Below are 19,540 nucleotides of genomic sequence, written 5' to 3' on the forward strand. Positions count from 1 at the left end.
TCTGCGTATCAGAGACGTTAGATTGTTCCGCACCAGAATTGGGCACTCTCATGAGTGCAGGCCGTCTTGAGGACGTCCTTACCCCCATCTCATAAGGGGTTCAGTTGGGGAGGTGCGGGAGGATTGTCGCAGAAATATTTGTGAGAGTCAGAGTGAGGGAGGGCACGATGCACGGCTTGAGAGTAAGGGTGTGTCACAAAATTTGTTCTGACCCGGCCATTTGTCAAGTTCTCGGTCCGGGCCGCAACCGATTCTAGAAAACGCGTGGATGACGACAAAAGCAAAACTAGAAAACATGAGCTATCTAAAGTCGAGCTAGGGGACGAACGCCTTCTTTGAACGACCCTTCTGTTCAGCCGTACCCATGGACGGGCCCTACTTATGCCGCAGGATGTTCATCACAAGACATTTGTTCCGCCTCCTTGCCCGCTCATTCCGCCCCCACAGTCGCGCCTGGTCACGGATACGGATAAGAACGGGATGCTTGGCAGCTTCGTGTCGAACCCTGTAGCGGCCAGCTTATACCCCTGCCACACGGCCAGATTTAATGCCATGAAGTGCTTACTGCCTGAAGTTCTAATGGCATTCGTGCTGTGCCACAGGCATAAATTTATTGGCATACACCTTACTGCCATTCGCGACCTACTGAGTTCCCTATACCTCATTCGCCCGTGCAATGCGCACTCTCGTTCCCATTCCACACGCAGAAAAGCATGAGTAACAACTTCCTAACCAGTAGCAAATGGTTAAATCGTAACGTTTTCAGGTGAAGCATCTATATATGGCGCGTTTTCGATGTGAAGAGCGCCATTTTAACCAGTCTTTTTGACAGGTACTCTCGACATGTGTGCCGACATACGAGTTTTTGGCTACTTTTTCGACTTGTAAACCAATAAGAGCCGTATTTTCTGCGAAATCAATTTTACATCACATTTGAACAGCATTCAAGATCTATTGTGCACATTAGCACTGTTTACGTTCCGATGCAACTTTTGACTGCCTTGCAAGCGTTATCGTCATCCTACTTTCGTTAATTGCATTAAATGTGGACTTGTAGCACCAACTCCAAAAATAATGGCATTGAAAAAACCTTGATGTCTGAAGCATTTACTGTCATTTCTTGTGCGCGTGTGGCACTTGTATTAGTCGTTGCTCATTAAGAGTGCGTGGGCCTTCTCTCACCTTTCTTCGCGAAGAGTGCAGTGATTGCTGTTTTCGAACGAACAAGGCAGTGCATAAAAAATATTTGCACCGATAGCTGTGTGGCTAGTGAAACGGTCCAGTGCGAAATAAAACAAAATACACCAGGCAGCGGCAATGAGAAAAGCAATAAACAAAAATGAAAAATGAAATGAAATGAAACAAACTAAGAATTATAAAAAAGTGTGTTGGAGCAAACTACAACCTTGAAGTAACACTTGACAGTTGACAGTTATTTTATTTTATTTTCTCACTATACAGTGAAAAAAAGGAACCAAGGGAAAAGCCGTTCAGGCACGGCTTGAGTTGTCCTTGGCCCCACAACAAGCACTGGCAGCAGTAAGAACAGCGCAAAAGCAAAGCAAAATACGCAACAATGAAAATGGAACCATACCATGTGTTACAAACATGCAACTTCTTAAAACAAACTACATACACCAATTTAGTGCATATCACATAGCACACAAAATAGAGTAAGATTCAGTAGTTTCAACACGTGAACATACCTTTGAAATCAGAAAATGTCAGTTTAGTAATGTCGATACCCTGATTTATATAGTCATTTAAGAAAGCAATTAAAAAAGCAATTCATAAGAATAAGAAAGCAATTAAGAAGAAAGCATATACCTTTATAAGAAAGCAATTAAAAAAGTGGCGAAAAAGAAAAGAACCACAGAGTGATAAGGAACAGCGAAGAAAAGTTGACAAAGGTCAACAAACCTTTAAAAAAGGTGGGGGTCAGGGCCCTCCCTGGTTTCTAATAAAGAAAAAGTCGCAGCAGGCTTTAAACATATTTGCAAGGTTTACAATAATAGGCACTGTGTTCCAGTTCCAACTTTTGCGCCGGAAAATTAAACTAAGCGTTCCCAGTATGCACTGCGACTGGCAGGCAAATTGAAGTTTCTATTTACTGCGTGTCTTGTGTTATAGTATGGCAATAAGAAAGAACTTAGTGGCAGAAGATATTAGTAGTAATATTATTATTTATCAATGCACACACTTTGCAATAAAGTATGGATTCAAATGGCAATACGTTATGCTCCTTATTTCGACAACTGAAGCCATTGTTTGAAGACGCCAGGGCAATTACATGCAATGCTCTCTTCTGCAGTCCCTGTATGAGAACTAAATAGGTTGTGTATGCTTGACCCTATGATTCGCAGCAGTAGCTAATGTGACAGTGAAAAAGCGCAAATAACAAGTAACGGACTACACTGTACGGAAAAAAAACTGTTTTGCCTTAATAAGTGCATAGCAGCTAAAAGCTATCTTTTTAAGCACCTTTTGATGTGTTCTTGTAAATGCAGGTGTTGGTCAAAGATGACGCTGAGGTATTTGTAAGAATAGAATACACCTGCTGAATTCTAAGGTTGTTTTAATTGTATGTGAATCGTATCATTGCCAATGTTTCTTCTCCTAGAGGGGAATACTAAATATTTAGTTTTTTCTATGTTTATTGTTAAGTGGCTTGCGCAAAACCATGAGGAAATATTAGACAGTTAAGATGTCATCATGGTTTGCAGTTCCGAGAGCAATTCAGCTGAGGAAAAAAGAGCAGTGTCATCCGCGTACATTAGGGCCTTTGAAAATCGGACGGCTTGCGATAGATCATTCACGAAGATAGAAAAAAAAATTGGACCCAAGGCCTGCCATTGGACCCAAGGCCTGCCATTGGACCCAAAATTGGACCCAAGGCCTGTTCTTTGAAGCAAAGAGTAAAGAACATCTGCACCATACTCGATCGCCTTGGACATTCTGTGAATAGCAGTGGATACACAAGGTGAAAAATTGGAGCCTCCAGAATCGCCGTTGCTGAACTGAAAAGACGTGCCTTTCTGCTAACAGTTATGGTAATCGAACATAGGTTTTTCCTTCTTCCGTCCCGTTTTTCGTGCGTTGTTTTTTTTTCTTCCTTGAAATTCCCTGAACAGAGACGGCGATGTCTAGCTCACGCCGGGGAGACCAGCTTTGGCTGTTTAACCGGGCTAGACCGGCAGGAAAATTTAGTGAGCTTCTGGAATGGAAAGAGGGCCCACCCAAGTGACCTCGATTTGTTCTGTGCATTAAATGTTTTTCTCAATCACTCGACAAATCCGCGGAGAAGCAACCACCACCGAAGTCAGGTGACCTTGTGGCGTCGTCATAACCTGCCCACCGGATTGTGAGCGAAGTGACCACTGTGGCAGGAGGCAGTTAAACATTGATTGGCCGCGCGAGGTTGCTCGTAAAGGGTTACTTGGGTTTCGCAGCCCCCGCCGGTGCCAGCACCTGCCGTCGTAGGACAGTCACGCATCGGTTAACAGCTGCTCCACTGCGCCAAGAGTGGAACGAGGACTCCCAGGGATCTACTATTAAAAGCCGAAAGCAACAAGTTCTGCATAGAGGAAATAATAATAATTAATAAGTTTCAGTTAACCTTTACTTACATGTGGCAGATATGGAACCAAGACTAAAAGGTGCATTTGAGCAGCTTGGGTGTGTCTGTTACTCTACAAACAAAACATGCTTGTGGAGGAGGGATTAATAAAACAAAACTAAAGCCGGTATACACAGGCAGCGTGATCACGCACCCAATTGAGGCCATGACGAATACACCGCAGATAGTATGTTTGAATATCTCTACAAAAGAATCTCACATTATGCACGAGGCAAACTGTCATACGAAATAATACGCAAAGCGCAGATATACAGGAAGAGATGCAGATAAGCGCTGAGAAAAGTCTACTCGTTCCTGATCACAAAATCAAATTTAAAATCTTTAAGAGAAAGGATGAACGTTGCTTACATTTTCTGGTATTTGTGGACTGTATCTTATGTTAGGAACTGCAATGCTCGTTTGCCATAATTAGTTCGGGTGCGCGGAAAAATCAACCTCTCGGAGCCTCGCGTAAAACTTTCCGATTCAGGCGTTGGTTCAGCTAGACTACTGAGAAAATCACACTATAGGCTGAGAAAGGTTGAGAGGATGGTCATAGATGTGATGAACAAGTACAATCTTACATTTAAGGAAAAACCTTCCTGTGTGATCACTGTAACCAGCTACAGAAAAAGCCGAATTCCTTTGTTTTGCATACCTAATAATTTGTTAACATTACTTTTTTACGTTGCTGACCATACTAGATTGCAGTAGTTCAGGTGTGATAGTACGATTGCAAGGCAAAGTAACGATTTTAGTCGCAAGTGATTTTCTTATCGACATCTTGATAGAAAACCGACTGTGACTGATAGTTTCTTGAAAACAAGTTTACCTGATCATTCCATCTTAAGCATGTGTCAAAAACGATGTCAAGGAGCTTAACATTTTCACCGGTTTCAACATTATTATTACCGAGTCGAACTGAAATGCTATTAATCAGAGAAAAAGCAGAAGTGGAATATAAGTAATAACTAAAAAATTAACTCTCCCATAGAATGCCGCGTTTAATTTTTTCGTGTATAATTCAAAGCTATTCGATGATGATGATTATGCATTTTTGTCGCGCAAGTGCAGCTGTGGCCAAAGAGCGCCACGGCAAAAGTATTTTCTTCTACCCACGGTGCGGTCAGAGACCCATTTCCCAAACACTTCGCAATAAATATTCCGATAATCATAGCAGAGGAATGCTTGCACCCATTGTATCACCGGTGGGTACCCGGCGGCACTGGGGTGTGAACCCCGCACCTCCCGCTTGTGAGGGCGATGCTCTGACCAATAAGCCACCGCTACGGTATGCTAAGCCATTCGATGTATACCGTTCCGCAAACGGGTCACTAAGGAAAAGACTGGCATCGTCAGCGTACCGCATGTTTTATGGCGTCTGCTATATTGATGATATCATTAATGTAAATATTAAAAACGAAGAGACGCCACAGTTAGTGAATTTGAAGCTGGTTATGTTTCCGACAACAGAAGTTGCCCGTTAACGTTCTGCTATACATGAGCCAAGTAAATTAAGTCACGCAACGGAAACACCTCATGTTTCTAAGTTATGGAGAACTATATTGTGATTGGAAAAATCAAATGGTTTAATACATTCCACAAAAATTCTGTGTTCTTTAATTCAATGCTTTCCAGTATTATTTGTTTATGTTCTAGTGAGGCCGGTTCAGTAAATTTACCTTTTGAATCCAAAGTGGAAATATGTTATTATGGCATATTATTGTGGCAAGGAAACTCGCGGTTGGTTTTATGATTACTTATTCTAAAGCTTTAGAAAAGATATGATGCAAAGAAATCAGACGATAGTTAGACAGGTTGTTTTTTTTACCTCCTATAAAGATAGCAGAAACTTTGGCATTCATCATTCCCTTCGCAAAATAGCCAACGATAGCCAAATGTTAAATATTTGCGCTAAGCATGCGGCTGTTTTATCTACCACAGCTTTAATGGGTTTAATTTGAAGACCCTCGTAATCCGCGCTATGAGTTGCATTAAGATTGCGTACAATAAAAAAACACTTCACTAGGGTCGATTGGAAGAAATTCAATTGACTCATGGGTTCCGTATGTTTAGAAGTTAGTTGCTGCAGCCGACCTGCCACAAGGTTTAAAGCTTGTGAAGAAGATGTTGACTTCTACAGAAATGCAGGCAGAAAAAATGAGTGCAGTATCAAGCACACAGCCCCGTTTGTTCCTTGCGCCAGCGTAGTTATGTATAAGCTGCCGCTATCTTGTGGTTCGGTGTACATCGGCCAAAGAGGGCGATGTGTCAACGAAAGAGTAGGTGAACACCGAAGATTACTCAGGGGAGAGTCCCTTGACAACCTCCCAAAATATTGCCGCACTTGTAATGCCGGTGATAAGAAGCGGCAGTGTAAACCGCTCTTTCATAAAACAACAATTCTGTTTAGGCATAGAGACCAACTTGTGCGGGAACTCATGGAAGCATTTCATATCCGTATCAGCGGAGATACATGCGTCAGCCAGACTTCCGTCCGCTTCTCTGATAGGGAGTTCTGTTTTTTGGCCAAATCACTCGGCTACGCGGGGGGGTGACATGTGCTGTTCTTGATGTCAGATTGGTATGATTAGTTTTGTTTTTGTTTTTTTTCCTGTTTATATGTGCATGTGTTTCGGAATAAATCTTCAGTTGTGAGTTAGCGCTCGTCCTGGTCTTGTCTTTGCTTCGTCCTCGTTTTTTCTGCGCAATTTTTTCAGTATGCATATCAACCAACTTGCCCAACTTTCTGCTCTCCTTTGTACAGCTGCCCGCCGACATTCCTTTCAAAGAAAGTAATGCCGTGAAGCATTTTTTTCTCATAGTTTCCTTCATCATCTTGTTTGCTCACTTCTGGTAATGAAACATAAGGTATCTCGCCTGCGCTGACACCCACAGGGATAAATGCATTATCCAAATTCCCGAGTTCCCCGCCTGCCGCGAAATCCATTGCATCCCTGTTAGCTCACAATCTTCTCGAAAAACTTTTGCAGCTTCCGGAACTGCCTGAAGCTGTACTGGGGCCTCAGGTTTGTCTAGAACAGGTTCGTGGGAAATTTTGAAATTCTCTCCAAATTCAGCTCTCTCTATTTCTTCATGTGGCCGCTATCTTTCTGGCTGCTCTAGCAGCGAGAGCCTTTCAGATGTTATCAACTTGCCTACATCTTCAGGCAGATCTGCTGTCCCGGCGCATATTGTGAGCACCGGCTGGCTTCATCACTTCATCTTTGACAGCTAGTTTACCATCGCCTGCAAAGAGTGTTCCCGCTATCAGATCCTGCTTCTCCTCGACCCTTACTGCTACCCCCGACTTAGCGCCAACTGGTTCTGGCACGGTGCTGAACTCTTCTTCGCGAGAAATACACTCATGTACCTCCTGGTTCTGCTCTATCTTTGGTTGATCTGGCAGCAAGTTCGTCACGGGCGTGAGTAACACCCCTATGCCCTCAGCCATTCCTTCTGGTATGGCACACAGGGTTAGGCCCTGCTGGCTAACTGCTGCCGCTTCCACAGCTCTGGCTATCGGCGCACAGGACAGATCAGCTTCTGCTACCTGGAGAACCACATCTTCCCGTTTTATTTCATCGGAGCACTCACCCCAAGAAAGTGACTGAATCATTTCTCCTCTTAGCGTTATTTCGTTCCCTGAATGCACACAGGCTTCAGAACTCTGCCCTTTGGTATTGAATCGATGCATTCCTGGTCCTCCACCTTGTCTGGTTCACTGTTCTTATTAACAATCGTCTCCGATTGGGAACCCAGCTTATCAGGCACTAGCATCTCCACATGGGCTACTAGTCTGCACTCATCTCTCCTCAAAGCGGGAATATTTTGTTCTTCCTTCGAGTTTGGACACCCATCGTTGAATGGCCACAGTTCATGCAGTGAAAACATTGAACTGCCACAAATAACATCTCGCTATCAGATTTTGTTCCTTGGTTTAATTTCAACTGCATCTCTCCAAGCTTTATCTTTTCCCGCTCAATTACGAGTTTCCGATTCTCAATTTCAAGCAGCTTTTCTACCTCCTCAATTTCCACACGTCGCATCATGCCCTTCCGATCATACCGTAAGGCAGCCAAGTCCGCTTTTTTGTGCTATTATTTCTAGTACATAAACGCTACACTAACATGGCGAATTCGGAGAAAGCCTCGCTGGTCACTGTCCACTGCCATCGTGATACTGTCGTCCTGAGTGACAACAGCAGGCTCCTTGATGCGGATGAGTTGAGCCCTGGCTCTCTCAGCAACTCGCCGACTTGAGTTTGCTTGGCTTGATCGCCTCGTTCTTGCTCTGAACCTTTCGATGTGGACGCCTGGTTCCTTTTAGCAGCTTGCTGTCTCTAACCCTTGAAGGCTTGTCTTCGCCCGGCTCCTGAGCTCCTCGCTGACTTGGGCCTTGGACGTCCTCTCGAAATCGACCAGTGCTCTTGAAGCTTCTCGACGTATTTTCCTCGACGCAGCTTCACGTTTTCTCCTTTAGGACGAACTACTCTGTACCTTGTCCAGTGACTTGTTCCTCTCATCTTCCGTCAAATGCCTCGAGCAGAAAGACGTTGAGATACTGCCGCGACTGCGCCAGTTTAGTTTCCCCTTCACGTGGCGACCTAAGGAAAAACTTGATGACGAAATCTGGTTTCTTCAAGGATTGAAGGTTCGGCCCCGCAAACATTCACATTACTCGGCAGCAGGAAAAGAAGTTCAGCTATTTATTTAGACATAAATAAACTTAAAAAAAAACCAGGAAGGAGAAAACTATTTACAGCATGGCTGAACCGTTGATTAGACGAAATCAGCCCCCGCTTAACCCAGAGCACTAAGATTCAAGGCCTCTGCCTCCGCCCTTGGTGGGGAAAGCAACCAATAATCAATCAGGCGACAATTCTCATCAATCCATGGTTAGGGAAAGGAAAGTAAAGTTTTCTTCAGCTAATCAAAGACTGGGGAAAGGATATCAGCTAACCAAATACTTGGGAAAAGAGCGGTTCCGAGCACACACACAAACAGCACTGGATTCACTGCATTCCGAACCTCTGCCTTCCTCTACGTTTCCTTTTCCGCGCACGTGCTTACGAGACACACGTATGCCTCGGCAACAATCGCTCAAGTTTCTTTATAAAAAGAGAAAGCTGTCGCTGAGGGGTCAAGGGCCCAGTGGCACCTACAGCCTAACCAGGGGCCTCTTCTCAGTACCCACAGCTCAAACGACCCATTGGCGCCGCATCGCGTACCAATCGACCACCGCACCTGCGTCCTCACAGTAAGCTATGTACTTGAGCAGAGCGAATGACTGCCACGTATGGAAACGAGAAGACGCAAAAAAAAAACATCCACTGGCAACAACAATGACGACTGCAGGCACTCAAACACTGAACACTGCACAAAGCTTCGCATGCTTTGAAGGCAAGATGGAGCCGGATGGAAGGCAAGATGGAGACGGAACGAGCGCTCTGGCGGCGGTGCCGCCGGCAACAATAGAGCAGCCATCGCACCTGTGTAGTGCGTCCGCGGTCCCACGAATTTGGTAACCCTTCGACCGGGGACAGGTGCACATGTCAAAGTCGCTACTCGCGCCGTACACTCTGTGCTGGAGACTGAATGGCGCATCAATGAGTTCAGCGAACGTCACAGACCTCTTGCTTTCTCCTTAGATTGTTGCGTGGTTCGGCGTATAATTTCTTCTTTAAGCTCAAGTGTTGGAGTAAATCCCTGTAGGTTAATATGGGTTCTGAATAATTTTGTCCTTGCTAGTGTTCGGGGACCCGGGGTAATGGCGCGCGGACAGCAGCGTGAGCTCCTTCGTTTACAAAATCCGCAGAGTGTCCTCGAGTTCACATGACTATGGATTTAAAGTGTATCTTATTTAGGACTGAGTATTCTGTCTGCGTGTTTATCCATCCTTCGTCTGGCATAGTTACGGCATGCAATTCAGGAGTCTGTATTTACACAGGAGGCCTTCCGAGAAACCATCGCCAAAGCAGTTGCCGCCTCCTTCCCCTTTAGGATCCCCTGGCATCGAATTGATGCTTCATTAACTAATCTCTCTTACGCATCCGTGCATGCGGTGGCTGATATTCTGTTGAACAGTCCTGTCACGTTCACTTAAATTGCCTCTTCCAACCAGCCCCACGTTCTAATGGCGTTTGTCCTAGCCCTTCTAGTTTCCTTGTTAAATTCGGGGTGCATATTGCTCGGAATGGGCTGCACCTCGATCTTGCACCTGAGCTGGATTTCGAACTTCTCTGTGTCCTCCGTATACCAAATGCATGGGAGGCCTAGTCTATCGACTACGTCTCTTCCTGTCCTGCTTCCTGATGGCCGTATCCTCTGCGATATCGAATGGCCTTCTATAATTTCGTCTGCAGTGTTGTGAATGCCCAGATATATTATCCTTTCTATTCCTCGTTTACCTGGTTAACAGGTGCTCTTTTATATAATTTGAGTATTATGACGTCCCACTTGTTCTTCTGCTCTTCTTCCATTTCATATGTGGTTCTGTGTCAGCAATCGTGGTCAAAATAAAAGCCTTTATTAACATTACGGTTTCTTTTTCGCTAAGTCAATGCTTATCGTTTCATATCCTACTAGGTATTCTCGCCCCTTCCTCAACTATTGCCCGCACTCGCCTAATAACTTCTGCCGTAGAGGTCATCGTGCGGGGTGGCGCGGTGAGAGTATTGTATTCCGGGCTGAGCCTCTCAAGCGGCGGCTTGATTTATGGACAGGTGTCGTGTCCGGGTGGTGTGGTTCAATTCAATTCAATTCAATTCATTTTTGCTGAAAAAAATGCATCTTGCAGAGGTTACAGGGCTAAAAGCTGTTAGTAAAACAGCTTCACTGGGCCCAGGAACCTCTATAATGGCAGTAGACGATGGGACGCACATAACTGGGTGATTGTGATTTGACAATAATATTTAAGCGACATGAAATTGTGAAGAGATATTAGTAACAAGCTTAGCATGAGTACATAAGTCAATTTCTACAGCCACACCAGGTACAAACTTGAAGACAAGCCACAAATTGAACACTCAGTATGCTTGGGTGATAACAGTTTACAGAGGTACGTACAACCTAGCAATAAAGAAAGTATGTTTTAAGCTCATTTAGGGTAACATTAGCTAAGGAAAGGTATTTGTTAAGAATAGACGGTAAGTTATGTTCTAGTGCTTGTAGTTTATAATTATTTCGAAAGTATGGTATAAGCCGGCGGTCGATCTTGCGAGCGGAGATTTGGCTTGATGGGGATTTAAATGTGCAGTATTTAATAAAAAATCCCTAAAGGCAGGAGAAGAATGGTAAAACGAGCGCAGAATTCGAAAGACATACATATTGCCGAACTTAGTTTAGACACCACTCTACCGGCGCCCCCGTGCGGTCTGTCTTCTACCTTTGTCGCGCGCCGGACTTCGTCCTCTTCTGCTCGGTGCTAGGGTCGGCTGGCTGCGCTCTGCCCAGTGTGCTCGCCAGGTACTGTTCTGGCGTCCATGACATTTTGGTGGAGGTGCTGGTTACGATCCATGTACGAAGAGGTCCCAGGAACCTCCAGCGCTCCGTCAGACCCCCTGGTCATGACACCTGTCCACAAGTCAAGCCGCCGCTTGAAAGGTTTAGCCCCCGAGTACAATCCCCTCACCGCGCCATCCCGCACGATGACCTCTACGGTGGCCAGCCAGACCTTCCAGCAATCTATGAGTTCACCACCGCTGCTTCTTCATACGATTCGTACGCCCGCGTCGTTTCATGGTGACAAGTTTGAGCATGTGGAGGACTGGTTGGACGGGTATGACAGGGTCGCTGAATTTAATCTGTGGGACGAGGACCGCAAGCCTCGGAACGTCTACTTTGCCCTCCAGGACGCCGCCAAGACGTGGTTCGAAAACCACGAGTCCGCCATCCACACCTGGCAAGACTTCCGGCGGCAGTTGCTGGATACGTTCAGCAGCAACGAACGGAGGGAGCGTGCTGAATTGGCCCTGCAATCGAGAGCGCAGCAGCCAAACGAGACCGTGGCGATGTTCGTGGAGGACATTACCCGGCTTTTCAACCGCGCTGATCCTTCGATGTCGGAAGCCAAGAACGTGCGCCATTTGATGCGGGGAGTCAAGGAGCAATTGTTCGCTGTGCTCGTGCGCTATTCCCCGGCTACAGTCGCCGATTTTACAAAGGAAGTGGCAGGCATGGAGCGTGCCCTGCAACAGCGGTTTGCGCACTACGGCCGTCCATCAAACATCACTGCTGTGGAGTGCCACATGCCGAGGCCCGGGGATGAGAACACCTCCCTCCGGGAGCTCATCAGGAGCATCGTTCGCGAAGAGCTGCAGAAGCTTCGCTCTGTGGAGCAGCCTCCTAGTTTCACCGCCATCTCGGATGCTGTCCGTGACGAGATACGCCGCACGGTGCAGCCCATTCCACCTCCCCAACCGCCAGCGCCCTATGTGATGACATACAACGAGGCATTGCGAAGTCCTCCGCCACCACCGCCGGCGTTCTACTCTACTGCCCCTACCGCGCCGTCCCACCGAATCCCGTATGCGACAGCGCTGCCAGACGACCGCCCACCCGTCACGAAGGCAAACATGTGGCGCACGCCGAACAACAGGCCCCTGTGCTTCCACTGCGGCGAAGCAGGCCACATCCGTCCCCACTGCCCGTACCGCCGGATTGGCCTGCGCGGCTTTTCGCCAGACGCACCCCTGCCACGCTATGGTGAACGACCCCGCGAGATCGATCAGTACCTAGCGGCCAACGTCCCACCTGCACCCACTGCCCAACGTCAGTCCAGGTCACCGTCGCCTCGACGGTTTGCTTCACCAGCCCGCCAGTCCTACGTCCGGCAGTCCTCCAGCCCGCGCCGGGAAAACTGAGGACTGCGACCCCCGGAGGTAGGGCCGCCGTCACCGGACATAATGACGAACATCCTCCACTCACCCACGTTAGCATGCGACCCGACCTCCGATCCCACGCCGCGACGACCTTTCGACGCCCAGAGACGCCTTCGCTTGACGCTTCAATTGGACAATCTGAACGACCCTTAAGTCCGACGACTTTTCGCCGAACAGAGACGGACGCCTCTGCTTGACGCCCCAACTCGACCGCGAGAACGATCCCCTAGTCCGACCTCCCCCACAAAGCGTTTTTCTGAAGGTGACCAAGCTTCGGCTGAAATCCCGATCATCGTTGATGGCCGCCGCGTGACTGCTCTCGTAGATACCGGCGCCGATTTCTCCGTCATGAGTCGTGATCTGGCGCTTGTCCTGAGGAAAGTACTGACACCTTGGCCTGGAACGCACATTCGGACAGCTGGAGGCCATCTGGTGACACCGCTTGTGGTCTGCACCGCTAGAATGGAGATTCGTGGTGTAACCTTCACTGCCTGCTTCGCTGTGTTGGCTCATTGCTCGAAGGACCTCATCCTTGGGTTTGATTTTCTTCGGGAACACAGTGCGATAATCAACCTCCGCGAACTTGTCGTGACGTTCTCACCTCAGTGTGCCATAGCCGACAGCAGTGAGCCCGACAGGCCTGTTTTTCGCGTGTGTGATGACAATGTCACGCTACCACCACGCTCCAGTTTGTTTATTACGGTGGAATGCTCCAACCCACGCACGCCTCACGGGGTTGCGGAAGGTAAGCTGTCGTTACTGCTGAGTCAACAAGTCTGCGTTGCGCGGGGTGTTACTTCCCTCCGCGGAATGCGAACGCAGCTTTTTGTTGCCAACTTTAGCGCCGAATACCGCCACTTGCCGCAAGCAACAGCCATAGCCTATTTCGATGAAATTAGTAACTCAGTCTCCTACAGCGCCTTGTCCTTCAACGATACCCATGCATCGACGTCTGACGCCCCCGTTATGACTGACGTCATCCCCGACCTAACCGCCGATCAGAAACACCGCCCCCACAGGATCCTCGACTCTTTTCGTGACTGCTTTGCGACCACTTCTAATGTTCCGCAAACATCGGTCGCTAAACACCGCATTGTTGTGGATGAAGGCGAGAGGCCTATAAAACACCACCGCTATAGAGTGTCTGCGAAAGAACGGGAAGTGATTCGGAAGCAGGTTGAGGAAATGCTCCGCGACGAGGTTATCCAGCCGTCAACAAGCCCGTGGGCTTCGCCCGTTGTGCTGGTCGCCAAGAAGGATGGCATTCTCCGATTCTCCGTCGACTATCGTCGCCTCAACACGATTACTAAAAAGGACGTTTATCTGTTGCCCCGAATTGATGACTCGTTCGATCGCCTGCGTCATGCCCGATACTTTTCCTCTCTTGATCTACGCAGTGGGTACTGGCAGATCGAAGTCGATGAACGTGACCGTGAAAAGACCGCGTTCATAACCCCCGACGGTTTGTACGAGTTCAAGGTGCTCCCCTTTGGCCTGTGTACCGCTCCTGCCACCTTTCAAAGAATGATGGACACTGTCCTGGTTGGCCTCAAATGGCAGTCGTGTCTCGTCTATCTTGATGATGTGGTTATTTTCGCTGCGACCTACGAAGAACATCTCAAACGCTTGAGTGCAGTATTGACGGCAATCCGATCAGCCGGTCTGTCTCTAAAACCCGAAAAATGCCACTTCGCGTACCAACGGCTCAATTTTTTGGGCCATGTTGTGACACCTGAAGGCGTCAGCCCCGACCCCGCCAAAACGGCAGCTGTAGCTGCGTTGCCGACTCCCACTGATAGGCGAGCTGTGCGCCGGTTTTGTGGCATCTGCGCATATTACAGACGCTTCGTGCAAGGCTTCTCCAGGCTCGCTGAGCCTCTCACACGGCTGACAAAAGACGATGAGCCTTTCGTCTGGGCACAGGAACAGCAGGACGCCTTCGAAAAGCTCCGCAAACGCCTACAAACAACGCCCATTCTTGCCCATTTTGACGAGGAGGCGGACACAGAACTTCACACCGATGCCAGCAACATTGGCCTCAGTGCAGTCCTCGTCCAGTGGCAAGATGGTGTTGAGCGCGTGATCGCTTACGGCAGCCGCACGCTGGTCCGAGGCGAATTACTCATCCACTGAAAAGGAGTGCCTAGCTGTTGTGTGGGCGATAACGAAGTTCCCGCCCTACTTGTATGGTCGCCCGTTTCGGGTCGTGAGTGACCACCACTCACTGTGTTGGCTCGCGAATCTTAAAGACCCCTCGGGCCGGCTAGCTCGTTGGAGCCTTCGCTTGCAAGATTTTGATGTAACAGTTGTCTACAAGTCGGGCAACAAACACAGCAATGCAGACTGCTTGTCCCGTGCTCCTATCCCGTCCAGCTCTGATGACCTCGAAGATGACCCTCTATTTATTGGTGCTCTAACCACGTCCGCCGTCGCTCAAGAACAGAGGGACGAGACGTAATTGCGGCCACTCATCGATTATCTTGAGGGTACCGCCTCGTTACCGCTTCGTCTATTCGCGCGTGGCTTGTCGTCGTTTTGCTTGCGAGATGGCGTCCTCTACAAACGAAATTACGGCCCGACGGACTCTAGTTACCTGCTCGTGGTTCCAACGGCGCTCCGCACTGACGTACTGCAGGCATGCCACGACGAGCTTCCTTCCGGCCACCTCGGATTTTCTCGAACGATGGCACGAGTTCGTCACCGTTATTACTGGCCCAGGCTTTCTGCGGCTGTCAAGCGTTATGTACGCACTTGCCGCGAGTGTCAACGTCGGAAGAAACCACCTTTCAAGCCGCTGGCTTGCTCCAACCCATTTCTCCGCCGAGAATTCCTTTCCACCAAGTTGGCATGGACTTACTGGGCCTATTTCCCACGTCTTCATTGGGTAACCGGTATATTGTGGTTGCCACCGACTACCTCACCCGGCATTGTGAGACGAAAGCCCTTCCCGCGGCACTGCTACAGAAATTGCTCACTTTTTCATCATCAGCATAGTCCTCCGCCATGGCGCCCCTTATGTTGTTTTAACTGACCGAGGGACAGCGTTCACGTCCTCGCTTACTCAGGAAGTTATGCGGCTCAGTGGCACAAGTCATCGTAAGACCACAGCTTACCATCCTCAAACCAACGGCTTAACCGAGCGCCTCAACAAGACTATCGCTGATATAATTTCTATGTACGTCGACGATGACCATAAGAACTGGGACGAAATACTTCCGTACGTCACGTTTGCCTACAATAGTGCCCTTCAAGAGACGACGGGATTCCCGCCATTTAGTTTGGTACACGGTCGTGAAGTCGTGACTATGTTGGACACGATGTTGTTGCCCGATGTTGCGCACCCATCCGTTGCCGACGCTGATGCATTCGTTCGCCATGCAGAGGCTGCCCGCCAGCTGGCTCGGCAACGAACCTGCATGCGACAAGAAGTCGATGCTCACCGCTATAACCTTCGTCATCGCGAAGTCATTTTCCAGCCTGGCGATCAAGTGTGGGTTTGGAGCCCCATCCGTCTGCGCGGTCGCTCTGAGAAGCTTTTTCGCCGTTACTTCGGCCGCTACGAGGTACTCCGCAAACTCAGCGACGTTACGTATGAAGTGCGCCCGCAAGGGAGTGTTCGTTCTTCCAGACGCCCGCCGACATCCGAAATTGTGCACGTCGCAAGACTCAAGCAATACCATGCCAGCTAGGACAACTCTCACCACGTTCAGTGCCTGGGACTCTGTCAACGCCCACACGTGGCTCCCCCTCACTTTCAGGCATCGAGTCGATGCCTTTCCAGGGGGGAGGGGCAATGCCGCACTTAGTTTAGACACCACTCTACCGGCGCCCCCATGCGGTCTGTCTTCGACCTTTGTCGCGCGCCGGACTTCGTCCTCTTCTGCTCGGTGCTAGGGTCGGCCGGCTGCGCTCTGCCCATTGTGCTCGCCAGGTACTCTTCTGCCAGGGATAGAACGTTCTACCGGCGTCCGTGACAATATGCTAAAAGTGAACTATTTTGTAATTCTTAAAAGCAGTTCAAGTAAGAGACAGATAAGGAACATTAGCGATATAGTGATTTTTCTTCTGCAAAATCTATATCTTTGTTATATTTGTTTTTGTAGTCGTCGCCCAAACAGAGTTGCAATAATTCAAGACAGAACCGAAGAGAGCATGATAAACCTGAATTCTTATCTGAGTAGGACGAAGCCATCGGCATCTTGATAGCACTCCTGCTATCGAAGAAAGCATTTTACATATATTATGTACATTCCAAACCCAACTGAGGTGGGTTGGAAATGTAACGCCAAAGATTTTGTGCTTATCTAAAGCTGGAACTTCCTGACCTGCGTATTTAAGAATGTGTAGTAGTTGAGCTGGCTTACTTTTTGCACGGAAAATTATTACCATAGTTTTGTAGGGTTTATTCGGAGACAAATAGAATAAGACCAATTCTGCAGTATCGCAAGCATTGCATTGCACTTTTTTGTTAGATTGTTCACATCAGGGCCAGAGATAAGTATACTGCTATCGTCGGCGTATATAATAAATTCCGCAGTATCATCAATCTGGACAATGTCATTTATGTAGACGTTAAAGAGTAGCGGGCCAAGAATGCTTCCTTGGGGGACACCACTTTCTATTGGTAAAAAAGAAGACTGATGACTCCCTATATAAACACATTGTTGCCGATTATTCAAGTATGACTTTATGAGGTTAAGAGGTATCCCACGGACTCCATTCTGGGAAAGTTTGTTAGTTAAAACTTTATGGTTAAGGGAATCGAAAGCCTTGCTGAAATCAATGAAAATTCCTCGAGTAAAAATTCCTGCTTCGATGTTTCGCAGTATAGTTTCCTTCAGTGTTAACAAAGCTGTTTCGGTTGACTTGACTTTACGAAAATCAAATTGAGCATCAGGCAAGATTCCTTTCGTGTTAAAAAAATTCGATAGACGGGAAAAGATGACTTTTTCAAACCCCTTCGAAAAAACCGGAATCAAAGATATTAGTCTACAGTTTGATACTGGATCGCTGGAGGTTCCTGGTATCTCTTCGTTGTGTCATGTCCGTCCATGCCCAAGGCTCCAGCACCATCTGCAGCCTCTCTTCTTGGTGTTTAGTTAGACGGCCGGAGAGAGCACCCGGAATATGACGATGAGATCGCCACGCTTCTTGGGGTATCCATGGAAAGGCAAGCCCTGTCCCCCGAAGCGTCTCACTGTTCCAGACCTCACAGGTCCTTTCAAGCGCAGTGAGATCGTACCCGCCGTCAAGGTTGGTATGTCAATCCTCGAGCTCCACCGAGCCTGCCAGGGTGTTAGATGTGCGGTGTAATGGATGTCTGCTCCGTCCCTCTTGAACAGGGGGTGCTCCTTTACACGAATCACGATGGCAATAGCCGGAGGGGAGCCCGTTGACGTCCTTTCTCCTGGGCATTGGAAGACCAGTCTGGTACCGGAAGACACTCCAGGGTTCACGTTGAACCGGACGAGCTTCTCATCGCGCCTCACGATGTGGCCGTCCGGTGCCTCGATGTTCCAACCGATCTTCACCTTCTTCGAGCAGCCGTGGAAGACTTCCTCCAGGGTCACGAAAATTTCCCGCTCGACCACAGGAACCTGCTGCTCGCGTTGGTTGGAATTCCCGGTGGCAGAGGACCTTGTTGACTGGCGAGAGTACTCACTCTCCGATGAGCCGTTTCCAGTGTGGCCAGACAAAGGCGCCGTTGAACGCGTCTGGTAACCGGTAGGTGCGCCGCCGAAGGAGGAGCTGCCGGAGTGGTAGAAAATCGCGGACCCACTGCCAAAACGAAAGGTCGTCTGAAACGTTCCACAGTTGAAACCAGAGGTGTGCTGAGAGCTCTCGCCGGCTCGGAACATATGCTTAAAGGCACCTCCAGGACCGAATGTCTGCTCAAAAGTACCTCCAGGACCGAACGTCTGCTGGAATTTGCTGCCTGGCCCAAACGTCTGCTGGAAAGTGCCGCTAGAACCGAACGCTTGCTGATAGGCGCTGGCAGGATCGCTACGTCGACGGAAGTTGCTGAAGTACTCATCGGACCTCCTTTGGTGGTCACCACTGAAGTGATGACTGAAGGAGAATGTCTCCGGTCTGAATTGACTGCCGCTGTTGGAAGAGAATCCGCTCCGGTAACCCTCGCCGCCGGAGCTGTAGTAGGCCTCGCGCTTTTTCCGGTCAGTCAAGGCACGGTAAGCCTCGTTTATCTCCTTGAATTTCTCCTCCGCGTCGGGAGCCTTGTTCTTGTCAGGATGGTATCTGAGCGCCAGCCTCCGGAAGGCCCTCTTGATGTCCTCATCGCCCGCGCTCCTGTCTACTCCGAGCACTTGGTAGTAGTCCTTGACCATGTTCCGCTCTCGTTCACCGGGCTCGGAGGGACAAGAGGTTGGCGGGCAGCGTGAAGAAGAGACGCCTCTTCTTCTTCATGTACCCCTTTGCAGTCTGTCTTCGTCCTTTGTCGCGCGCCCGACTTCGTCGTCTTCTGCTAAGCTCTAGGGTCAGTCGGCTGTGCTCTGCTCAGTGCTCTTGCCAAGTACTGTGAGAACGCTCTACTGGCGTCCGGTCACATTTTGCCTGAGTCGCTGGGTAGCGATCCATGTACGAAGACAGACCTCACGCGGGCGCCAGTACAGTGTCTAAAATAAGTGTGGCAATATTATAGACGGCACCTTGAGACCTAACGCTAGAATTGCCCTGCTCTGATAGTATCTAGGTTTGTCGATCATTTCTGTTAACTGCAGAAGTGCATCTTGGGTCGAAAGGTTTGATCTTAAACTAAACATCGCGTTTGGGAAGAAGCCACTTTCATCTCAATGTCGAAATTCTTTTAAATATTACTGTTTTCATCACCATGAAGGTGCTCCAATTAAACAATATTGGCCTCAAATTCTCGATAACGATCTGTATATTGGATTATGAATAAGCATAATTCCTGCCGTCTTCCATTCTTGAGGAAGTGTTCCTCCTGACCAGCATTCGTTAAAAGATTCCGTCATAGATTCCAGCGACTTTTCGTTCAAGTTAATTAGCGTTTTGATGTTCATTCG

The 19,540-nt window shown here is 48.4% G+C and overlaps 1 protein-coding gene across 1 annotated transcript; it reads right to left on the reverse strand.

Annotated features, from left to right (window-relative positions):
* Positions 1 to 17,596: 17,596 nt before the first annotated feature.
* On the reverse strand, positions 17,597 to 18,841 carry LOC149356372 (dnaJ homolog subfamily B member 1-like). The gene has a single exon (XM_089576330.1). It carries the CDS (start codon positions 18,839 to 18,841, stop codon positions 17,597 to 17,599), a length of 1,245 nt encoding a protein of 414 aa, XP_089432456.1.
* Between the last annotated feature and the right edge of the window lie 699 nt (positions 18,842 to 19,540).

This window comes from Amblyomma mixtum, chromosome 3, assembly GCF_055824585.1.
Source record: "Amblyomma mixtum isolate Tamu chromosome 3, ASM5582458v1, whole genome shotgun sequence".
Classification (NCBI taxonomy): domain Eukaryota; kingdom Metazoa; phylum Arthropoda; class Arachnida; order Ixodida; family Ixodidae; genus Amblyomma; species Amblyomma mixtum.

What these genes read in the sequence shown, in the direction of transcription:
- LOC149356372 (XM_089576330.1), bottom strand. Translation starts at nt 18,841, where the DNA reads ATGGTCAAGGACTACTACCAAGTGCTCGGAGTAGACAGGAGCGCGGGC.